General features: G+C 39.0%; 1 protein-coding gene across 4 annotated transcripts in view; it reads left to right on the top strand.

The window, feature by feature from the left end:
- Positions 1 to 18,600, top strand: part of SH3RF1 (SH3 domain containing ring finger 1) — a 178,651-nt gene that overhangs the window by 123,018 nt on the left and 37,033 nt on the right. For all 4 annotated transcript variants that reach the window (XM_078069425.1, XM_036087549.2, XM_036087548.2 and 1 more), the window contains one exon: positions 16,045 to 16,347. In XM_078069425.1, the coding sequence (XP_077925551.1) occupies positions 16,045 to 16,347 (303 nt within the window). The remainder of the gene's footprint in view (positions 1 to 16,044; positions 16,348 to 18,600) is intronic.

The raw sequence follows: 18,600 nt of genomic DNA, 5'->3' as shown, positions 1-18,600 counted from the left end.
TTCCAAAGTATTACAAAGTCATGGGTAACACCAAAGGCATATTGACTGCCAGTATAAATATTGGCAGTTTTATTTTGACTAAGACACAAGCTCAAGCTAATGCATGAAGTTCTGCCTGTTGGGTGGAAGTTGCTTGGGGCATTGAGTCAGCTTCAGTTGTTCCATTTAAGGAAACAATTATGTAACCAGCCTGATATTGACTTGTTTCATCTTTTAGGTAGGATCCATCAGAAAACCAAATTAATTCAGTATTTTCAAGAGGGGTTTCCTGTAAATCAATTCAAGGAGTCAGCAGTTGGTCTGTCAGTGTCAGTCATGAGGAAGTTCATTTGTAGGCAAAGGAAGAATAGCAGTGTTTCATGTATTGTAGCGAGCAATAGTAACATACAAAGGGGATAGTATAAAAATTTCACAGGAGGTTAGTCTGCTTGTGGATAGATGTTGAGTGTGATGGGACTTAAGCAGGGCTTCCGCCCAGTGAGGTGTATGTAGTCAGCGGTGAACTATTTCTTCTACATGTGGTAAAAGGTTAGTGGTGGCAGCAATTGCTTGCATGCATGGAAGGAAGCCTTTGGCCACTGGGTCTAGTTGTTGACTATAGTACCCAATGGGTCAGTGCTGGCCTCCATGTCATTGGATTAAAATGCCCACTGCATTTCTCTCTTTTATGAACAAAAAGGAAGAAGTGTAATCAATAGTTAGGATGCCACAGGGCAGGAAGGTTGTGTAGGCTGCTCTTTATCTTATTAAAGGCTTTCTGTGATCCTGCTGCCCATGTAAAGGTTTCTGCTTGGTCAGCTTATGAAGGGAATATAAAGGCTGAGCCATAGCAGAGAAATTTAGAATACAATTTCTACAATATCCTACCAACCCTAAAAATCCTCTGAGTTGTCTTTGGAAAAGTCAAGATAGCTTGAATTCTATTGGGATCCAGAGAAGGCTATGGTTAGTGATCAAATGTCCCAGACACTTAACTTGGGATTTACAGAATTAAAGGTTTTCTTTAGATACTTTGTGTCCCCTTTTTTGCTAGTTCTTGAAGGAGGTGGAGACTGTTTTTGAGAGATGCCTCTCCAGAAGTTGAACACAGGAGAAGTCATGTACATATTGTAGAAGGGAGGACTGATATGGAAACTCTTTATTGGTGATGTCTGTCTTTAAGTTTTGAGAAAAGTAGGTTGGACTCTCAGTGTAACCCTGAGACATTACTGTCCAAGTGTGTTGTTGTCCTCTCAAATGAAAGCAAATAGGAACTGGCTTCTGGAATTGATACGAATACTGAAAAGGGCACTACAGAAATATATAACTGTAAAGAATTTACTTTCTGGTGGTATGGCTTAGAGCAAGGTGGGAGGATTAGGCACAACTGGGTGTGGAGGTATAACTGTGTTGCTTATTGCTCTCAGATCTTGGACAAACCTCCATCCCCTTCCATGAGGTTTTTGGACAGGATAGGAGTGTTTCAAGGACTTGTATGAGAAACAGTGAGACTTTGCTTAACATATTCCTCAATAATGGGCTTAATTCCTTGAGTAGCCTCTGCATTTAATTGGTGAATATTAGGCAGGGGCTTATTTTCATCAATTTATATTTTTATCGGTAGTACATAATGAATGCAGCCAATATCAGTTACATTTTTAGACCATAATTCAGGTAGAATGAGGACTGAGTGTGGCTCCAGTGTCTCTCAGAGCTTTAGTTACCTCATTCCCAATGGGTAAGTCTATTTTCCCCAGGGAGTTAGTCAAAAGCATGGGGAAAATCCCCTTTTGATCCTTGGAGCATCCCTATTGTTGGGAGTATTTAGGTTGGAATCCCTGGGAGGAATTACGGCTTCAGAGGCTATTGGTCTTATAGGAGCCTCTTACGTGGTAAACAAAACTTTTTCCAGTGTCTGGGCTTTTTACAGTAGTAGCAGATGCCTTTAAGGGATGGCTTGCCTGGTAGATTTTGGAAGGCAAGTTTGGTTGTTAAGTGTTGTGTTTGTAAGATCACTATTTGGGTGGCTTGAATCTGGGTACTTAAAACTTGGGTGGCTTTTTTCTTTGGATCATCTGGCTAATTGTTCAGGCAGGTTGACTAGCCTGTGAGGATCCATAGTGGCTCAGTTAAGCTGCTTAGGTTAAACAAGTGTGCTTAGTTAGTTCTTCATTGAACCTGTTCAGGAAGGTTGAGTTAAAAAGGGTGGACATTTCATAATTAATTGAATCTAGACAAGAATATTGTTTTTATTTATTTATTTATTTTAAAGATTTTATTTATTTATTTGAGACAGAGAGAATGAGAGAGAGAGAGCACATGAGAGGGGGTAGGGTCAGAGGGAGAAGCAGGCTCCCTGCTGAGCAGGGAGCCCGATGCGGGACTCGATCCAGGGACTCCAGGATCATGACCTGAGCTGAAGGCAGTCGCCTAACCAACTGAGCCACCCAGGCGCCCAAGAATATTGTTTTTAGATTCTTTCAGGGAGAGTAATCATAAACATCTTCATTAGGTTTTGAGTACCTTGTTGAATCTTTTTCCAGTCAATAGTTCTAGGAAAAAGTTTAGGAATCTCATTATAAAGTTTTTTTGCTAGTTTGAGAACATTCGATTGGTCACTTGCTCTCCACTTACTGAAATTCTCAAGAGGATTTTTCTAATTTACTATGTCCATCCATTCTTTAGCTCTACATTCACCAATGAGCATGTGAATCAGTTGGTAAAGACTGGAGTAACCTAGCTGTTAAGTTTGCATCGCTAGGTTAAATTCCTTCGCAAAGCTTATAGGATTATATTTAGGATCCGGGAACTCTTTAGTAATAGCTCGGAGTTCTGGTTTTGTCCAAGGAGTACAGGTCACAGATGGGGGGTCCCTGAACCACCTTCATTAGGTTTAACCTTAAAGGGAGTGGCAAAAGCTGGTGGCTCAGGATCTGAGTCATTATTGCAAGGAAGTTCAGCTAGTGAAGGATAGAGAGGTGGTGGGCAAGCAGGAAGAGGAACAGAGGGAATACAAGCAGAGACGACAGATGAGCCTTTGGAAGACTCCTCCAGTTTAGAAAGTCTCTGAGACAGCTCAGAATTAGCCTTGGTTAATTTCAAGTTAGCATTCTGCAAGGAAGCAGTTTTGGAAGTAATTATGCATTTAGAGGCCTTGAAATATCAATGAAAATAAGCTTCCCACTTAGGCTGTTTTATCTTAAACCTCTTTCAGTTGGCTGCACAGATAAACCAATTTAGGAATTTCAGAAGAGCCCCAGTAGGCCAGTTCAATTGTAAGTTATCCTGAGTAATGGCCAGTCAGCATGACAAACATTTGCAGGACAAAGTTCCATAGTTTTTATATATAAAACCAGCAAGAGTTCCAGAAAGAGACTGAGCTACCCATTTTAACAGACTGTGTGCTCACCAGAGACAAAACAGGAAATCTTACAAAGGCTGGCAACATAGGACACCCAAACAGAGCCTGAACCTCAACTGAGTTGGGAGGTTCTGGACCAAGAGGACTATTACTGCAACCCGAAAACACTGAGGAGATGACAGAGCACAGTGGACTCTTGTAGGGCATTGAAAGTGTATTTTGAAGTGGGGAGAAAAGAAGAGGGCTTAGGCAAAGTGAGGATTTCCAATAGAGCCACAAAAATTGTCAAGAATTATAATTGATGCTGAAAAACTGAAGCTATTCTTATCTCTATATGATTAGTTGCTAAAGGCTATCACTAAGCAAAAGGTCTAAAAGAAAAAAGTTCATTTCTCTTGAAACGGCAGAGTTGCAGCTGATACTCCAGGATGCTTATGGTTTGGCAGTGACCTATATTTTAAAGTTCATCTTTTTTTTCGGGTGGGGATATGCATAAGCCTTGCTTCCTTAATGGCATCCTGGCTGCATTTTAAATAGCTCTCCTAGCAATACCTGCTTCGTTTTGATGTTTCCTTCACACTTTTAATTTTTAATTCTGATAACGGAACACATTGCAGTAATACCTTTCTTTTTTTTAGCACTGTGGGCTCGGTCTCATTGTGCATGTTTTCTTATCAGCTTGATACAATAATTGTTGTCTAGGAAAAAAACAAAAACAAAAATAATTGTTGCCTTTTGTTCTGCCACAATGATAGAGGGAAAAATGAGCACTGGTTTCTGAATTTCTAAAGGCAAAAGAGGGTCTCCTCTGGAGTCCAAGAAGAACTGCTTAATATAGATGGCTAGAGGCAACTTAACTAGACTCAGTCTGACAAAGAGGCCTTTAAATTAGATAAAGAACTAAATATTTAAGACAGTTTATGCTCCATCTATTATTCAGCAGCCTCTTTCTAATTTAAGAGTTTCCTTTTTGTTTTCTATCAGGAAAACACTCAGGGAGCTGAGATTCTAAAGATCGGTTAATGTTTATTGAATTCTCACTGCATAAATGGACGGTTTCCAGTACTCTGAGTAGCTTTAAAGAACATAAAAATGCAGGTCTCCTGTAGTGCCTTCATCAGAGGCTGAGGATAATGACCAACTCATGTCTAACATCCACAATGATTCCGCATGGGACCCTTAAATTATTAGGGGGCCACATCCCCCTAGACATACCCAGGGCCCTCACTAAGTTGATCTACTGATTGTTCCTGGAAAGCATGCCTTAGAATTGCTGCCTTTACAGCTCATCTGGGATATTTCTTTGTCCAACTATCTGTAGAAAGTTGACCCTTTCTTCAAGGTCCAGATGAATACTGTCATTTCTCTTGAAGTCCTTCTTTTCTAATTCTCCTCTGCAGAAATAGAACAGAACAGAACAGCCTCCTCCTTGTTTCGAACTTCTATGATACTCAGTTCGTACCATTATAGATATGGCACATGCTAAGAGTATAATTACATGTGTAGATGATTTAATGTTTTCCTGTGTCCTTGGGAGCCACATCTTACATAAAGAATATTTTTAATGATTTTATTTCAGTAATATAATCACATTGTGGAAAAGTTGGAAAGGAAACAAATAACCCTTAGTCCCATCACATATAATTTTGATAAATACCTTTCCATTTTTTCCCCTTATGCTTTAATGATACTACACACATGATTTTGCCATTCTTTACATTCTTATAGTACTACTAATCATCAGGTTTTTTGACTACATAATAAACATTCTGGTAGCTAAAATCATAATATAGCTAATTTTTCCCCCTCTTTTAAACTAAAGTGTCTTGTTTAGGGACACACAGCCAGTAATTGAGAAGTGAATTGTGGTCCGTATTCTGCTGTCCATTGCTGCCCCACACTTCTGCCCTGCACTAGCCTTCCAGCACCTGTAATACTAGTGTTCCTAATACTGGTACAGAACCACTGTTATTAGCAAGCTTTGCTTAAAAAGTATTTAGGACATTTTGATTTTTCATCAAGAATAATGACGGCCTTTCAAATTCTAACACCTAAAAAGTTAATTTTCAGAAATGACTCATTATTCAACAGTTTCAAATACCTGAGGTTGCCTTTTTTAAAAGAAAAACCACAAGTTAATTAAAACCATCATACTTTAAGGCCTTTTAAATGTGATTATTATTTATTAAAGTTTTACTGTATTATTGTACACATCCTAAATTTGGAAGTCACTAAGGCTTTAAGAAGCAAAATAGATTGATTTTAATTAACCAAGGGTTAAGTCCCTTCTTGTATCCTGAAGAAGATTGAATGAATGTTCTATATTCTTCTGCACATTTGTGTGCGTGTGTGGTGTGTAAGTGGCATGAACAGAAGCATCCTGATTATTAAAGCACTGGGAACAAGCTTCTCTAGAATGAAATCGAATGTATTTCTGGAAAATTTTTTCTAAGTGTTGTAAAACAGTATTCCTTTTAAAATAGTGTTTAATGGATGCCTGAGTGGCTCAGTCGGTTAAGCGTCTGCCTTCGGCTCAGGTCATGATCCCGGGGTCCTGGGATTGAGTCCTGCATCGGGCTCCATGCTCCGCGGGGAGTCTGCTTCTCTCTCTCTCTCTCTTTCTTTCTCTGTCTCTCATGAATAAATAAATAAAATCTTTAAAAAAACAGTGTTTAGCGGCAGTGCACCTATTAGGCTTCACATGTGTGAAGGAAAAATTTCTCTATATGCTGAGGAGAAGGAAGATCTTAAACAAAAGTGCAAAGTCATGATGGTCAATATTCTCGGTATTTTTCTGTGTAAGATTCCTTCTTGGTGATTAGCCTTCCTCCCTACCCCTTCTCACCTCCCACTGCTTCACACATTCACACACACGCACACACACACACACACACACACACACACACACACACACTCTCTTCAGGTACGGGCAGGAGAAATATTTGTTCACTGGTTTATTAACTGATTACGTATCACTATGGAATTTCTGTCCGTGTGTCATTTGACACTGACAGATTTTTACTTAGAAATTAATGACAATTGCATATTCTTAACCTCCTGATACATATTCCAGATGTAGTATTACAACATCTGGTAATGAGGTCCTTGAAAATGAAATGTGTCATTGGATTGTATCCTTTTGGTTTATAGACGTTTCTTATTTGTGGTGTGCTTTTGGTGAACAAATACCAAATAGAGACACACACAAACCTAGTGTATTGTTAGAGTCATAAGCACAGAGAACTGAACTGAGCCCAACTTTTAAATTATCCATTGGTCTCTCTCCTTGGCCTCATGATAAGATTATAGATCTGTTGCTTCAGAAATAACAGGTATGACTGCCTCTTTAGCGTTAACCTTCAGGGTAGAGCTTTCCTCTCTCTCTAAATCCTTCTGCATATGTGCCGCTCACATTCCTCCTGCCCCCTCCTCCCCCCCATCTTGGTGGATGAAGTGTTTCTCTTACTTGGCAGTTTCTCTCTCCTCCTCCCAGGCCTTTCATTCTCCAGGAACTTGGTCACATCATGTACATTTTTTCTGTTTTGCATTTTAGTTACTTGCTTTCCCCTCTGTCTCCCCCTTAATGTAGGAAAATGAGCAGCTTTTTGCTCACCTCAAAACTCTTTTCCTTGACTGCATTCCCTTCAAGTTATGGTTCTACCTCTTTCCTTCCTTTCCCTGCCAAAATTCTCCCAAGAATCACTTACACCTGCTCAGTGCCTGTTTTCTGATTACCTGCAATTAGCCTTTGGCTACTTCAGTCCCTGAAACTGCCCTCCCAGCTGCCAACTAACTGCCTTTTCTTAGCTCTAATTTGTTGTTTTATCCTTCCAGTGACATCTACCACTATTTTTTCTTTTCTTCCCCCCCCCCCCCATGGTATTAACCATTACAACCACCATTCTTAATCTTCCTGAAACTCCTTGCCTTTTTCATTTCTGGGGTATTGGTTGGTTGGTTGGTTGGTCTGGGAAACTTTGCAAGGTCCTTCTGTAGCCTGAAATGCTGAGAGCCTTTTGCTTTTCCTCCTACCTTTGGTATCTTCCGTACTTTTTCTTCCCTAGGTCAGAGAATGCCAACTAGTGTGACCCCACAGGACTTTCATGCTTGGCTTGCAGAGTGGGTTTGTTTTAATTCTTAAGATACAAAAATCAGGAGATTTTACATAGGCCTAAATTTCTAGCTTTCCTTTAAAAAAAAAAATCAGCTGACACCAGCAAGCGGCTGCCTCTTGAGAGAGGACCCACACTCCCCAGGGCACCATAGAGTCCACTGTTTCCTGTTGGTCTCTGTCTGGCCTTCACTCATTGACCTCACCTGCCCTAGCTCTGTTGACATGTGAATTTTGCACCTCCTACTCTTAATATTAGAAATCCATCATGCTATTTCCAAGGTCTCTTTTCTCACAAGTCAGAGGAAGCGTGTCTGTGTGTCCCCCTTTCCCCTAAACAGTACTGTGCCAGGCTTATTATAGTCACTCAAAACAAAACAAAACAAAACAAAACAAAACTGAACGAGCTCCATTAGGTTTGATTGTGGTTACCGTGGATCTGAGGGCTCTAGCTTGACAAAGAGGTCTCTGCCTCTGAGTATTTTGAATGGGGTATTTTTGTTTTGGGTTGAGAAAAGGTATCAGTACTTTATATAGGAATAAAACTTTACAGATCGTTAAGTCCAACTTCATGTTAAATATAGCACATAGGAGACACACACAAAATAAAGGACTTGCCCAGGGCAACAGAGCAAGTGAAGGATCAGCTGGGATCCCTCCGTGAATAGTGAGAATAACCTGAGCTTTACATGTTACAGAGCACTTAACCTGTACTCATTTTTACTGGGGGTATGCAGACTGATTTCACCTTCCCCATTTTATACAGCTAAGGAAACAAGCCATAGAATTTAAATGGTCTACCCAAGGTTACTTGGCCAGTAAAGAGAGACCTGACTCCAACTCAGACCTTTCAACTTTACGTTCCCAGCTTTTCCTATGGTTTTCTGGAACGATCCTTATTCAGCTCACTAAGCTAAAATTGTTTTTAGGCTTTCAATGAAGTGAACACTACATTTGTCCTTTATATTTCAGAATCAGAAACCTGAAAAAGAAAATTCTAGTTTATTTATTTTTTAACAGTTGGGGCCAGCAGAGGTGAAGATGATGAAAATAAGCAAGGAACTAAGTAGCTGATGTCTCACCTTCCTAACCTAGTGCAGTGGGGCAGTTACTTTGAAAATCCTTTTCCCTTGGTGGGACATCATAAAGGTTGTATTGAGTCTGTGTTCCTCACTGCCCTGCTGCGTAAAGGAGTAACACGTGTTACTAGCGAACTGTTTCAGGGCCCAGGAGGCTTCAGGAATGTGGGCCAAGGGAGGTCAGGGGAGAAGTTTCAGTCCTCCTTTCTCAGTTCAGCAAATTCATTGTGCTTAATGAGCCTCAAGAGACAGCCACCTTGGGTGCAGTTCCTCTCCCCTCAGAAATCCCTGAGAGTCTAGAGCTGTGCTATTATGTACGCATAGCTACTGAGCACTTGAAATGTGTCCATCCACACTGGGATGTGCTATAAGTATACAATACACACTGGATTTTTTAAAAAATGTAATTATTTCAATAATTTTTTTTATTCTTAAAATTTTTATTTTATTTATTTTCTAAGTATTTATTTTAGAGAGAGTGCGTGCGTGTAAGAGAGCGAGGAGAAGCAGAGGGAAAGGGACAAGCAGACTCCGTGCTAAGCACAGATCCTGGCATGGGGCTCTATCCCATGACCCTGAGATCATGACTTGAGCTGAAATCAAGTCAGAGGCTCAGCTGACTGAGCCACCCAGGCACCCCTATTTTAGTAATTTTTTTATGTTGATTACATGTTGAGTGATAATATCTTGGATAAATTGGATTAAAAGATATATTATTAAAATAATTTTACCTGTTATCTTTTCAAATGTGGCTATGAAAATTTTAAAATTATACACGCGGCTCATATTATACTTCAGTTGGACAGTGCTGGTGTAGAGAGCTTGATAGTTCTAAGAGAGTGACATTTTTATTCTTTCAACAAATATTTACAGAGTCCTAAAAGGAGCTGTTGGCTGAGGGAGGCTTTGAGATCAATTTAAAAAGACTCCTTAGTAATCCCTTCAGTCTTTCTAATTATTCCTTTTTTGTGGGGGAGTCTTCTATTATAAATGAAGACTGAGCTTGCTTTTGTATTTGGATCATCCAAAACCAAATATCTTGTTACCTAAATGCAGGGAAGAATAAAAGACTAATGGAAATACAAATTCCTCATTACCATTATGTAAAAACATTTTGCAAAGGAGTATAATGTGAGGCAAAATACTTTTGTTTCTGCTAAGAGGAGGCAAATGGCATGAATTTAGATCCTGTAGCATTTGTTCACTGGTATTATTTAAAGTGTCTAACTCTCTGGGGAAGGAACACTGGACCTAACACTGCAGAACACTAAAGTATCTTTTTAAAACATGGCTTTATGAAGGTGCATTTCAAACCAGTGAGGAAAAGGTGTACTGTTAGGTAACAGTGATGGGTCAGCTCCTGAGCCATGTGGAAAAAACATGGTGCTATCCTCACCTTACTCTTTACACAAATGTACACATGGTTTGAAGACTGAGATGTAAAAAGAAAGAAAGAAAAAAAAGGAAGGAAGGAAAGAAGGAGCCATAAAAATACTAGGAAAAAAATGATTTTCTTTTCTAAAATAATGGGATACAATTTTTAAAGCATAGTAAATTGAGGGGCGCCTGGCTGGCCAGTCAGTGGAACATCTGATTCTTAATCTCAGGGTTGTGAGTCTGAGCCCCATATTGGGTGCAGAGATTACTTAAAAATAAAATCTTCAGGGGCACCTGGGTGGCTCATTCGGTTAAGTGTCTGACTCTTGATTTTGGCTCAGGTCATGACCTCAGATTGTAAGATCAAACCCTTCATTGGGCTCCATGCTGGTTGTGAAGCCTGCTTGGGATTCTCTCTCTCCCTCTGCCCCCCAATCTCCCACTCACATGTGCGCCCCCACTCTCTCTTTCTCAAAAAAATAAATAAAATGTCTAAAAACATAAAATCTTTTAAAAATTAAATAAAGCGTGGTAAATTGAGATGACATAATGGAAAAGATTGATAAATTTTGCACATAAAATAAAAAGGTACGTATAAAAAACATATCAAGTTAACAAATTGGAACAATATTTCTAATTTGATGGATATATATGTATATATATACATACACACATATTATATTAAAGAATGGTTTATATAACATATGAAGAACAGTTATAGATCTATAAGAAAAATAGTAGCAACCCAACAGAAAAGTGGCTAAAGTATGGTAATAAGCAAGTCCTAGAGAAAAAAAAAATAGATGTTTAATCTCATTAACAAATAGAGAAATACAAATTAAAACTATAGTATAATATAGTTTGTTCCCTCTCCAACTAATATTTTTTAAATGATTGATAATACCTAATACTGTTAACAATGTGAGGAAACAGAGACTTTTTAATAGACTGTTGGAGGTACACCTTCAATTTACACAATGTATATGTCCAATATATTGCAGTAAAAAATACAACGTTGGAGGTGATGAAAATTGACACCTTTTTGGAGCACAGTTCAGCAATATCCTTCAAAAGTGTTTTAAGCCTATACTTTGATCTAACAAGTTCACTTTTAGGAGTTCACCTGTGCATATGCCTGCACAAGCATGCCAAGATACATTAAATGAGGACGTCTCTATATAATGAAATACCATGCTGTCCATCTGTCTCTATTGATACAGAAATATGTTCATGAGATGCTGTTATACAAGAGAGTAGTATATACTACTTGGTTTCATTTGTGTTAAAAATTAATAAAATAGATGCACATTTAACAGTGTCTACATAGAAAATATATGGAAGGAGGGCACCTGGGTGGCTCAGTTGGTTAAGCCACTGCCTTCGGCTCAGGTCATGATCCTGGAGTCCTGGGATCGAGTCCTGCATCGGGCTCCCTGCTCAGCAGGGAGTCTGCTTCTCCCTCTGACCCTCCCCCTTCTCATGCTCTCTCTCTATCTCATTCTCTCTCTCAAATAAATAAAATCTTTAAAAAAAAAAAAAAGAAAATATATGGAAGGATATGTTCTAAACTGTTAAGCTTGGATACATCTGGGAAATGAGTTGAGGGGAGACAGATGTGGGAAACTGGCTGAGGCTTTTCACTTTTTTACTTCATATTATTCTGTACTATTTCCTTTGTAGAAATAATGAACATATGTTACTTTTATACCATGTTTTTAAAAGTTTCTTTGCCTTTCTTAAAAAACCTATTATGTTCAAGGGACAGCTTAGTGGATTGTGAATTAGAATAGGCTCCTTCCTCAGACCTACTGTTTATATTCTCTGGTGCTAAAAAACTGGACTGATTCATCTGTAAAGCTTCCTATCAAATAGTGACTATTGAACTAAGTTTTCATTAAAAAATTTTTTTCTCTTTAAAAAATGTAAGTTCCATCTTTTAAAAAGGTCATATTCTCCTTAGCAAAGAACACAGCTATGCAACACACACAGATTATTTTGATATTTCTTAAGCTGCCTTGTTATTATTTTTATTATCAATATTTTGTCAGTGTTTCCTTTCTCATACTTATTTATACTTCTGATAATACTCCATCTAAATTTTAGAGTTTCCCAAAAACGGATATTACGGTTTTAAGAGATTAACAAATCCCATTTGTCCCTGCTTGAGCTCCAGTGTACTGAATTTTACCTTGTAGGTAACCTAGGTCTCATCAGATATTCCTTACCAAGTGCTTGGAAGAAGGTATATTAGGATACAAATTTATTTTGCAGGTGATAAGTGCACTTCTAAACTTAAAGGTCATGGTTAGATAAATGTCACAGAAAGCCTACACTAGTGAGCTCAAACAAACGTTTATAAATGAATGTTATCAAAATTCCATTAAAAGCCGTCAGATCCTTGCTTTCCTGTTGTTACTGAAGGTTAAGTTACACTTACAATAAAAGTCTCTTTAAGTTTCTGCCCAATTTACTTAATGCCTCTACCAAATAGTCTTGACTTTGTGATTTTCTTTGGGACTTATAAAGGCAGCAGATAGCATTTTTTAGTACTAACCTCTGCTGCTTCAGAAGTCCAAAGTAATTTTAAATTATGGCAGCATTCTGCTAACAAATATGACTGCCCGTGTGTAAAAATGAAATGCGGGAAAAATATAATAGGTGATTTAGAGGAATAGAAATGAAAGATGTGAAATAGAAAAGTGAATTATATCTGTTTAAAGTGAGATAATGCATTACACATGTGGAGAGCTAAAAGAGACAAAAAAGATGATTGGCTCCAGCTTCCTCGTTTTATGGATGAGGACCAGAACTGTTGTCTTTGGTCTGCAGTTCACTGGTTCCCACCATACCATGATGTGTCTGCCTGTATGCACGTACTTCTGCATGTAGATTTATTTTTCTAAACATGCCAACTGTGTGGCCCAGCAGTTCAGCACTTCCACTCCTAGGCATATATCCAGTATCCAGATGAGTGCTATGTCCACCAAAAAATACAAGATTATTCATGGCAGCATTGTTCTTTTTTTTTTTTTTTAAGATTTTTATCATTATTGTTATTAATTAGAGAGAGAGAGCACAAGCACGAGGAGGGGCAGAGGGAGAGGGAGAAGCAGACTCTCCTCTGAGCAGGGAGCCCAATGTGGGGCTCAGTCCCAGGACCCTGGCATCATGACCTGAGCTGAAGGCAGACGCTTAACCGACTGAGCCACCTAGACACCCCCCCTTTTTTTTAAAAAAGATCTTATTATTTATTTATTTTTATTTATTTTTTTTTTTTTTAAAGATTTTATTTATTTATTTGAGAGAGAGAATGAGAGAGAGAGAGCACATGAGAGGGGGGAGGGTCAGAGGGAGAAGCAGACTCCCCGCTGAGCAGGGAGCCCGATGCGGGACTCGATCCTGGGTCTCCAGGATCATGACCTGAGCCGAAGGCAGTCGCTTAACCAACTGAGCCACCCAGGCGCCCCATCTTATTATTTATTTTTTGAGAGCAAGTGAGAGAGATCACAGAAGGAGAGGGAGAACTAGACTCGCCACTGAGTGGAGAGCCCAGTGTGGGGCTCGATCCCAGGACCCCAAGATCATGACTTGAGCTAAAGGCAGATGCTTAACTGACTGAGCCACCCACGCATCCCGGCAGCATTGCTCTTAATAGCCAAAATGTATAGGACGGAAGGAGAAAGGGAAGGAGAGGAGAGAGAAGGGGAAAGAAGGGGACCCCAAATATAAATCAGCAATAGAATGCATAAGTAAATTGTAGTGTATCTGCACAATGGAATATTGCATAGCACTTAAAAAAAAAGACTGAATCATAGAGCCAGATGGATAAATCTCAAAAAGTATATTGTTGAATGAAAGAAGCAAGACAGGAAAATACAGACCGCATGTGTTATTTATATGTCTGTTTTTAGATCTCTAGCACCCAGCACATTATCCAGCATGTGACATGTGATCAATGTGTATTTGTTTTAATGGAAAATATGTGATACAGAAAAAGATATGAGGGAAGCACCCAGTATTTTTATAATGAGAAAAACAGCAGGAAATATAGGGAACAATACTTTATTTCTTATGTTTATTCCAGAACACAGCATACAGAAACCTAAAATTTTAATACAATATTAACTGTAACCGACACTTGGCTACATAAGAACAGGACTAGACTATGGTAATATTTCAGACTGTTTCAAAGCAGACATGACTAATGGAACCTATGATTTGATCCCAGGATTAATTTAACTAAGATATCAAGTAGATGTGATAGTTTTTTCAATTCCTATTTTTGGCCTTAATGAGGAGGAAGTCTTCTCAGCTCCTTCCCTATTTCTTACTCAACGCAACATGAGGTCTCAGTTAACTGGTCAGATTCCAGCGTATAGATTAAGTCATGCTTTGAGGACTTGTGCCTTGGGATCTAAATGAGCTTATATTAGAAGGCATTTTCTGACTCCTTTTCTTCTGGCATTGCTGAAGTTTGGGCCACTCTCACTGTAGTAATAAAACATTACATTTCTTCCTTTGGGCATCTGGTCTTCTTGGGGACCACCAGAGGGTGAGATGGCTAGACCAAGGTAGGATTTGTAAATTCTGTGTCTCTTGGTCAAATGCCATTCTAATGTTATAATAAGGCCACCCTTTAATATAAGTACCTCATTTCTTCATTCCTAAACACATAACACAGAGTCCTTACAGTCCTCTTTCTCCTGCCATTGATACTTCAGGCATTGATAGGTGTTAATGGTGGCATGACTGCCTATTATTCTTGAAAGTTTATCATGTGGAAAAAAATCCTTGAAGTCTGAAGGAGATGCATGCTCATGTTTGAAAAAGATGTATCCTACTAATTGTAGATCAGACAGGCCAGATGAATTCAAGGCCCTGGGGAGCCACAGGAACAAATTGTTAATCAATTTGCAATCATCTATAGAAGCCCTGGCTACTGAGCTGCAATTAGTACAGCTCTGTGAGCGGCCAGTTGTGCCGGGGCAAGTTCACTTTGTTAAATATTGACTGACAGGATTTCCGTTCTTTCAGTAGGACGTTCTCATCCACAGGGTGAGGAGACATGGTCCTAACCATTTAGGTGGGTGGAAAATAGCATTTGGTGATGGTATTTTATCTAAGGGCACTTGTGAAGAGCTGACCATGGAAAGCTGAGATGAGAAAATCCCTATTATCCTTAATATTTACCTACATTACCTTTTTAAGAAGTCTATTATTTTTCATCTTAATTTTTTTTTTATGAGAGGTTAACTGCTCAGTGATTTCCTATTTTACTGTAATATCTAGTTAAGTTCTGTACAGCTTGTTATTATTGCAGCTTTCTGGAAACATTTTATTATACCTCAGGGAAAACAAATTTTGTGTTCCTTCCTTTCTTGCTGGTGTTACCAGCCCGGTGCGCAGCTTTTGACGCCTTGGACCCTTTATAGTCAGAAAACTTTTCAAATAGACAAGTTGGCTTGCCAATAGAACTTGGACTTCATGTTTTACCCCCTTATGATTTTAAACTGTCAGCACGTATGAAAAGAACTGATGCAATGACATGACAAACAGATTATCAAGAATGTCTACCAACTTTTTTGTGAACTTCTCCCCAAATTCACTGAAGCAGGAGGTTAATTTATGTGGCAGTGCATGAGTTAACATATAATGGTTTCATTCTTTGTTGTCTTGCCCATTTTTACCAAACCCAAAAGTTGCCCCTTCAGTGTTCACTTGTGCTCTGAGCAAATACCCGGCCATTATCAGGCAACAGAGTATTCAGTCAGACAAATGCACCCTTTTAATTGTTCTTCTTTAGATTTCATCAGTGAGCTGAAACGAATCTTCATTTGTTACAACTGGCAAATTTTAAAATTAGATATTCTGAAAATTCTTGGGGAAATTTTTTTTTTTTTTTACCTTGTTGGTCTTGAATTAGAATGGTTTATTCTTGATTTAACATCTCTTGGTGACAAATATAATGAAATCCCAGTATTGAGATAAAAGACATCTCACGTGGAAGAAAAGGCATACTTGCACATGCAAACTCTAAAGCAGTGATGTTCAGTTTTAGATAAAAGCTGGTTGAAAATAAATCTCAGCGCGTCCTTGAGAATTGTGTAACCGTCTTGTGTCGATTTCTTGCTTTGCAGTTTAACTCGGCTGCTAAGCAGCTGATAGAATGGGATAAGCCTCCTGTGCCAGGAGCTGATGCTGGAGAATGTACTTCGGCAGCAGCCCCGAGCAGCAATGCCCCAAAGCACTCTGACACCAAGAAGAACACCAAAAAGCGCCACTCCTTCACGTCTCTCACTATGGCCAGCAAATCTTCCCAGGCACCCCAGAACCGCCACTCCATGGAGATCAGTCCTCCCGTCCTCATCAGCTCCAGTAACCCCACGGCTGCTGCGCGAATCAGCGAGCTGTCTGGGCTTTCCTGCAGTGCCCCTTCTCAGGTAAATCCTATAGAGGTGTGAAAAGAGCTCGGGCACAAAGTGATCTACCCACAAACATGTTTGTTCACCAGCTGAAAAATACAGTTTATTTTTGCCTTCAGAAGAGAATAGCTTTCCTAAAAAAAAAAAAGGAAAATAGTAGCTTTCCTGGGAAGTAAAGCCTTTCTTCATTCTGTAGGTAGAAAAATGGAGAAGAGAAAACTAACCCAAAACTACTCAGTCATTTTCAAAGGAAGGATCAGAAATGACAAAATGATTTAGATTCAGTCATTTTCAAAGGAAGGATCAGAAATGACAAAATGATTTAGATAATGCTTAGTTTCAAGCAACTGCTCAGTGTTACAGAACCTTGTCACAAGGCTGCTTTGGGAGATCTTGCCAACTAAAATTTTATCTTCATCCAAACTGAAGATGCTATGGTTGAAACTCATAGTTGACCGTTGCCTGCATCTGTGTGACTTACCCTGATATTTAGGCTTCCCAGTAAGAGGTATAGAGGAAAAAAAGGACATGAAGAAACATTTAATTTAAATTATAATGGACTCTGAGAAACAAACTGAGGGTTCTAGAGGGGAGGGGGGTGGGGGGATGGGTTAGCCTGGTGACGGGTATTAAAGAGGGTATGTTCTGCATGGAACACTGGGTGTTATGCACAAACAATGAATCATGGAACACTACATCTAAAACTAATGATGTAATGTATGGGGATTAACATAACAATAAAATTAAAAAAAATAAAAACCTCATTAGTTCATCAAGGCTTTGGACTATCTTAAGAAATAGCTGCACATTAGGGCGCCTGGGTGGCTCAGTTGGTTAAGCGACTGCCTTCGGCTCAGGTCATGATCCCAGGGTCCTGGGATCGAGTCCCACATCGGGCTCCCTGCTCTGCGGGGAGCCTGCTTCTCCCTCTCCCACTCCCCCTGCTTGTGTTCCCTCTCTCGCTATGTCTCTCTCTGTCAAATAAATAAATAAAATCTTTAAAAAAAAAAAAAAGAAAGAAATAGCTGCACATTATTCTTGTGTTAATGATTGGAAACATGCATTCACTCAGCAGGCATTTATTGGTCGCCTTATTTTTAGACCCTTCTAGGCACCATGTATACTGTGATAATGAGCTATAGGACTTCCCCATGTTAGGCCTCAATTCTGGACTGCAAAATGAGCCCACTAAAGTGGCTCTGCCTTAGTCACAGGGCTGCTGTAATTATCCAATTAGATGATGACCATATTTTTCCTCAACCCAAAGGTCAGAGAGCCCTGTCCAAAACATCCTGTCGCAGTGGGAGAAATTTCTTTCAGGTGTCGTATTTAGTTTTTAAAATTCATGCAGATTTTACATTCTACTTTATAATATAGATGTAGTTTAAAAAAAAAAAATCAATTATTTTCCTTTAAAGAAACAAAGAAACAAACACACACAGTCCTGGTCCTCAGAAAGTTTACAGTTAATTAAAGTGCCTGTTTTGGACCACAGAATAAAAATTTACAACACAGTTTTTGGTATTCCTTGCCAATGTTATTAAAAGTTATTTTCTCTCAGCCTCATTTATTTGACCCCGCTCCCTTAGATTCATCTGGCATGTTGTGAGGTAAATGCATTCATTTTCTGAACGGGATTGTGGTTGGTGTTTTTTAGGTGGTGGGGGAATGTTGATCTTATGAGGGAACTAGGCTACACAGACATACCCCACTAGAACATAAGTGTGATGAGGGGAAAGGTCTTTGTTTTGTTCACCAATATATCCCAAATGTCTGACATAAACACTCAGTAAATATTTATTGAATGAATGAATCTCTTGAAAAATGGGTAAAGAGGAGAACTGTTACTTTACATGTAACTATCCCTATGTGAAAAATAGACATGGATTATAGATTGCAGTAAGAAGTACCAAGTGAGGTTACTCTGGAAAGGCTCAAAAGATTTTTGAATAAGGTTCTGACAGAGGTGGCTAGTAATGATGGCCATTCACTACGAGAAAATTGAATCATTTGAGTTTTTTATTTTGCGACCTAGCAACATTTGCACAATGATGTTTTGTTAAAATAAATGGTAAGTTTCTGGTAAGAACAGTGGCAACTCAGAATAGGAATAGCTTTAAAAGAATAAACGGTAATCTTTTGGCATTAGAGAATATTAAAAGAGAAAGGAGGATAAACCTAGCATTTATATCTTTTGTAGAGAACTCAGCCGTCAGGTGCGAGCATGTCTGACGCTGCCACACCAGAGCTGGGAATGAAGACGATAAAAAT

The sequence above is a fragment of the Halichoerus grypus genome, chromosome 3 (genome assembly GCF_964656455.1).
Source record: "Halichoerus grypus chromosome 3, mHalGry1.hap1.1, whole genome shotgun sequence".
Taxonomy (NCBI): Eukaryota; Metazoa; Chordata; class Mammalia; order Carnivora; family Phocidae; genus Halichoerus; species Halichoerus grypus.
Note: the sequence above shows the minus strand (reverse complement) of the source record. Positions and strands in the feature narration are given on the sequence as shown.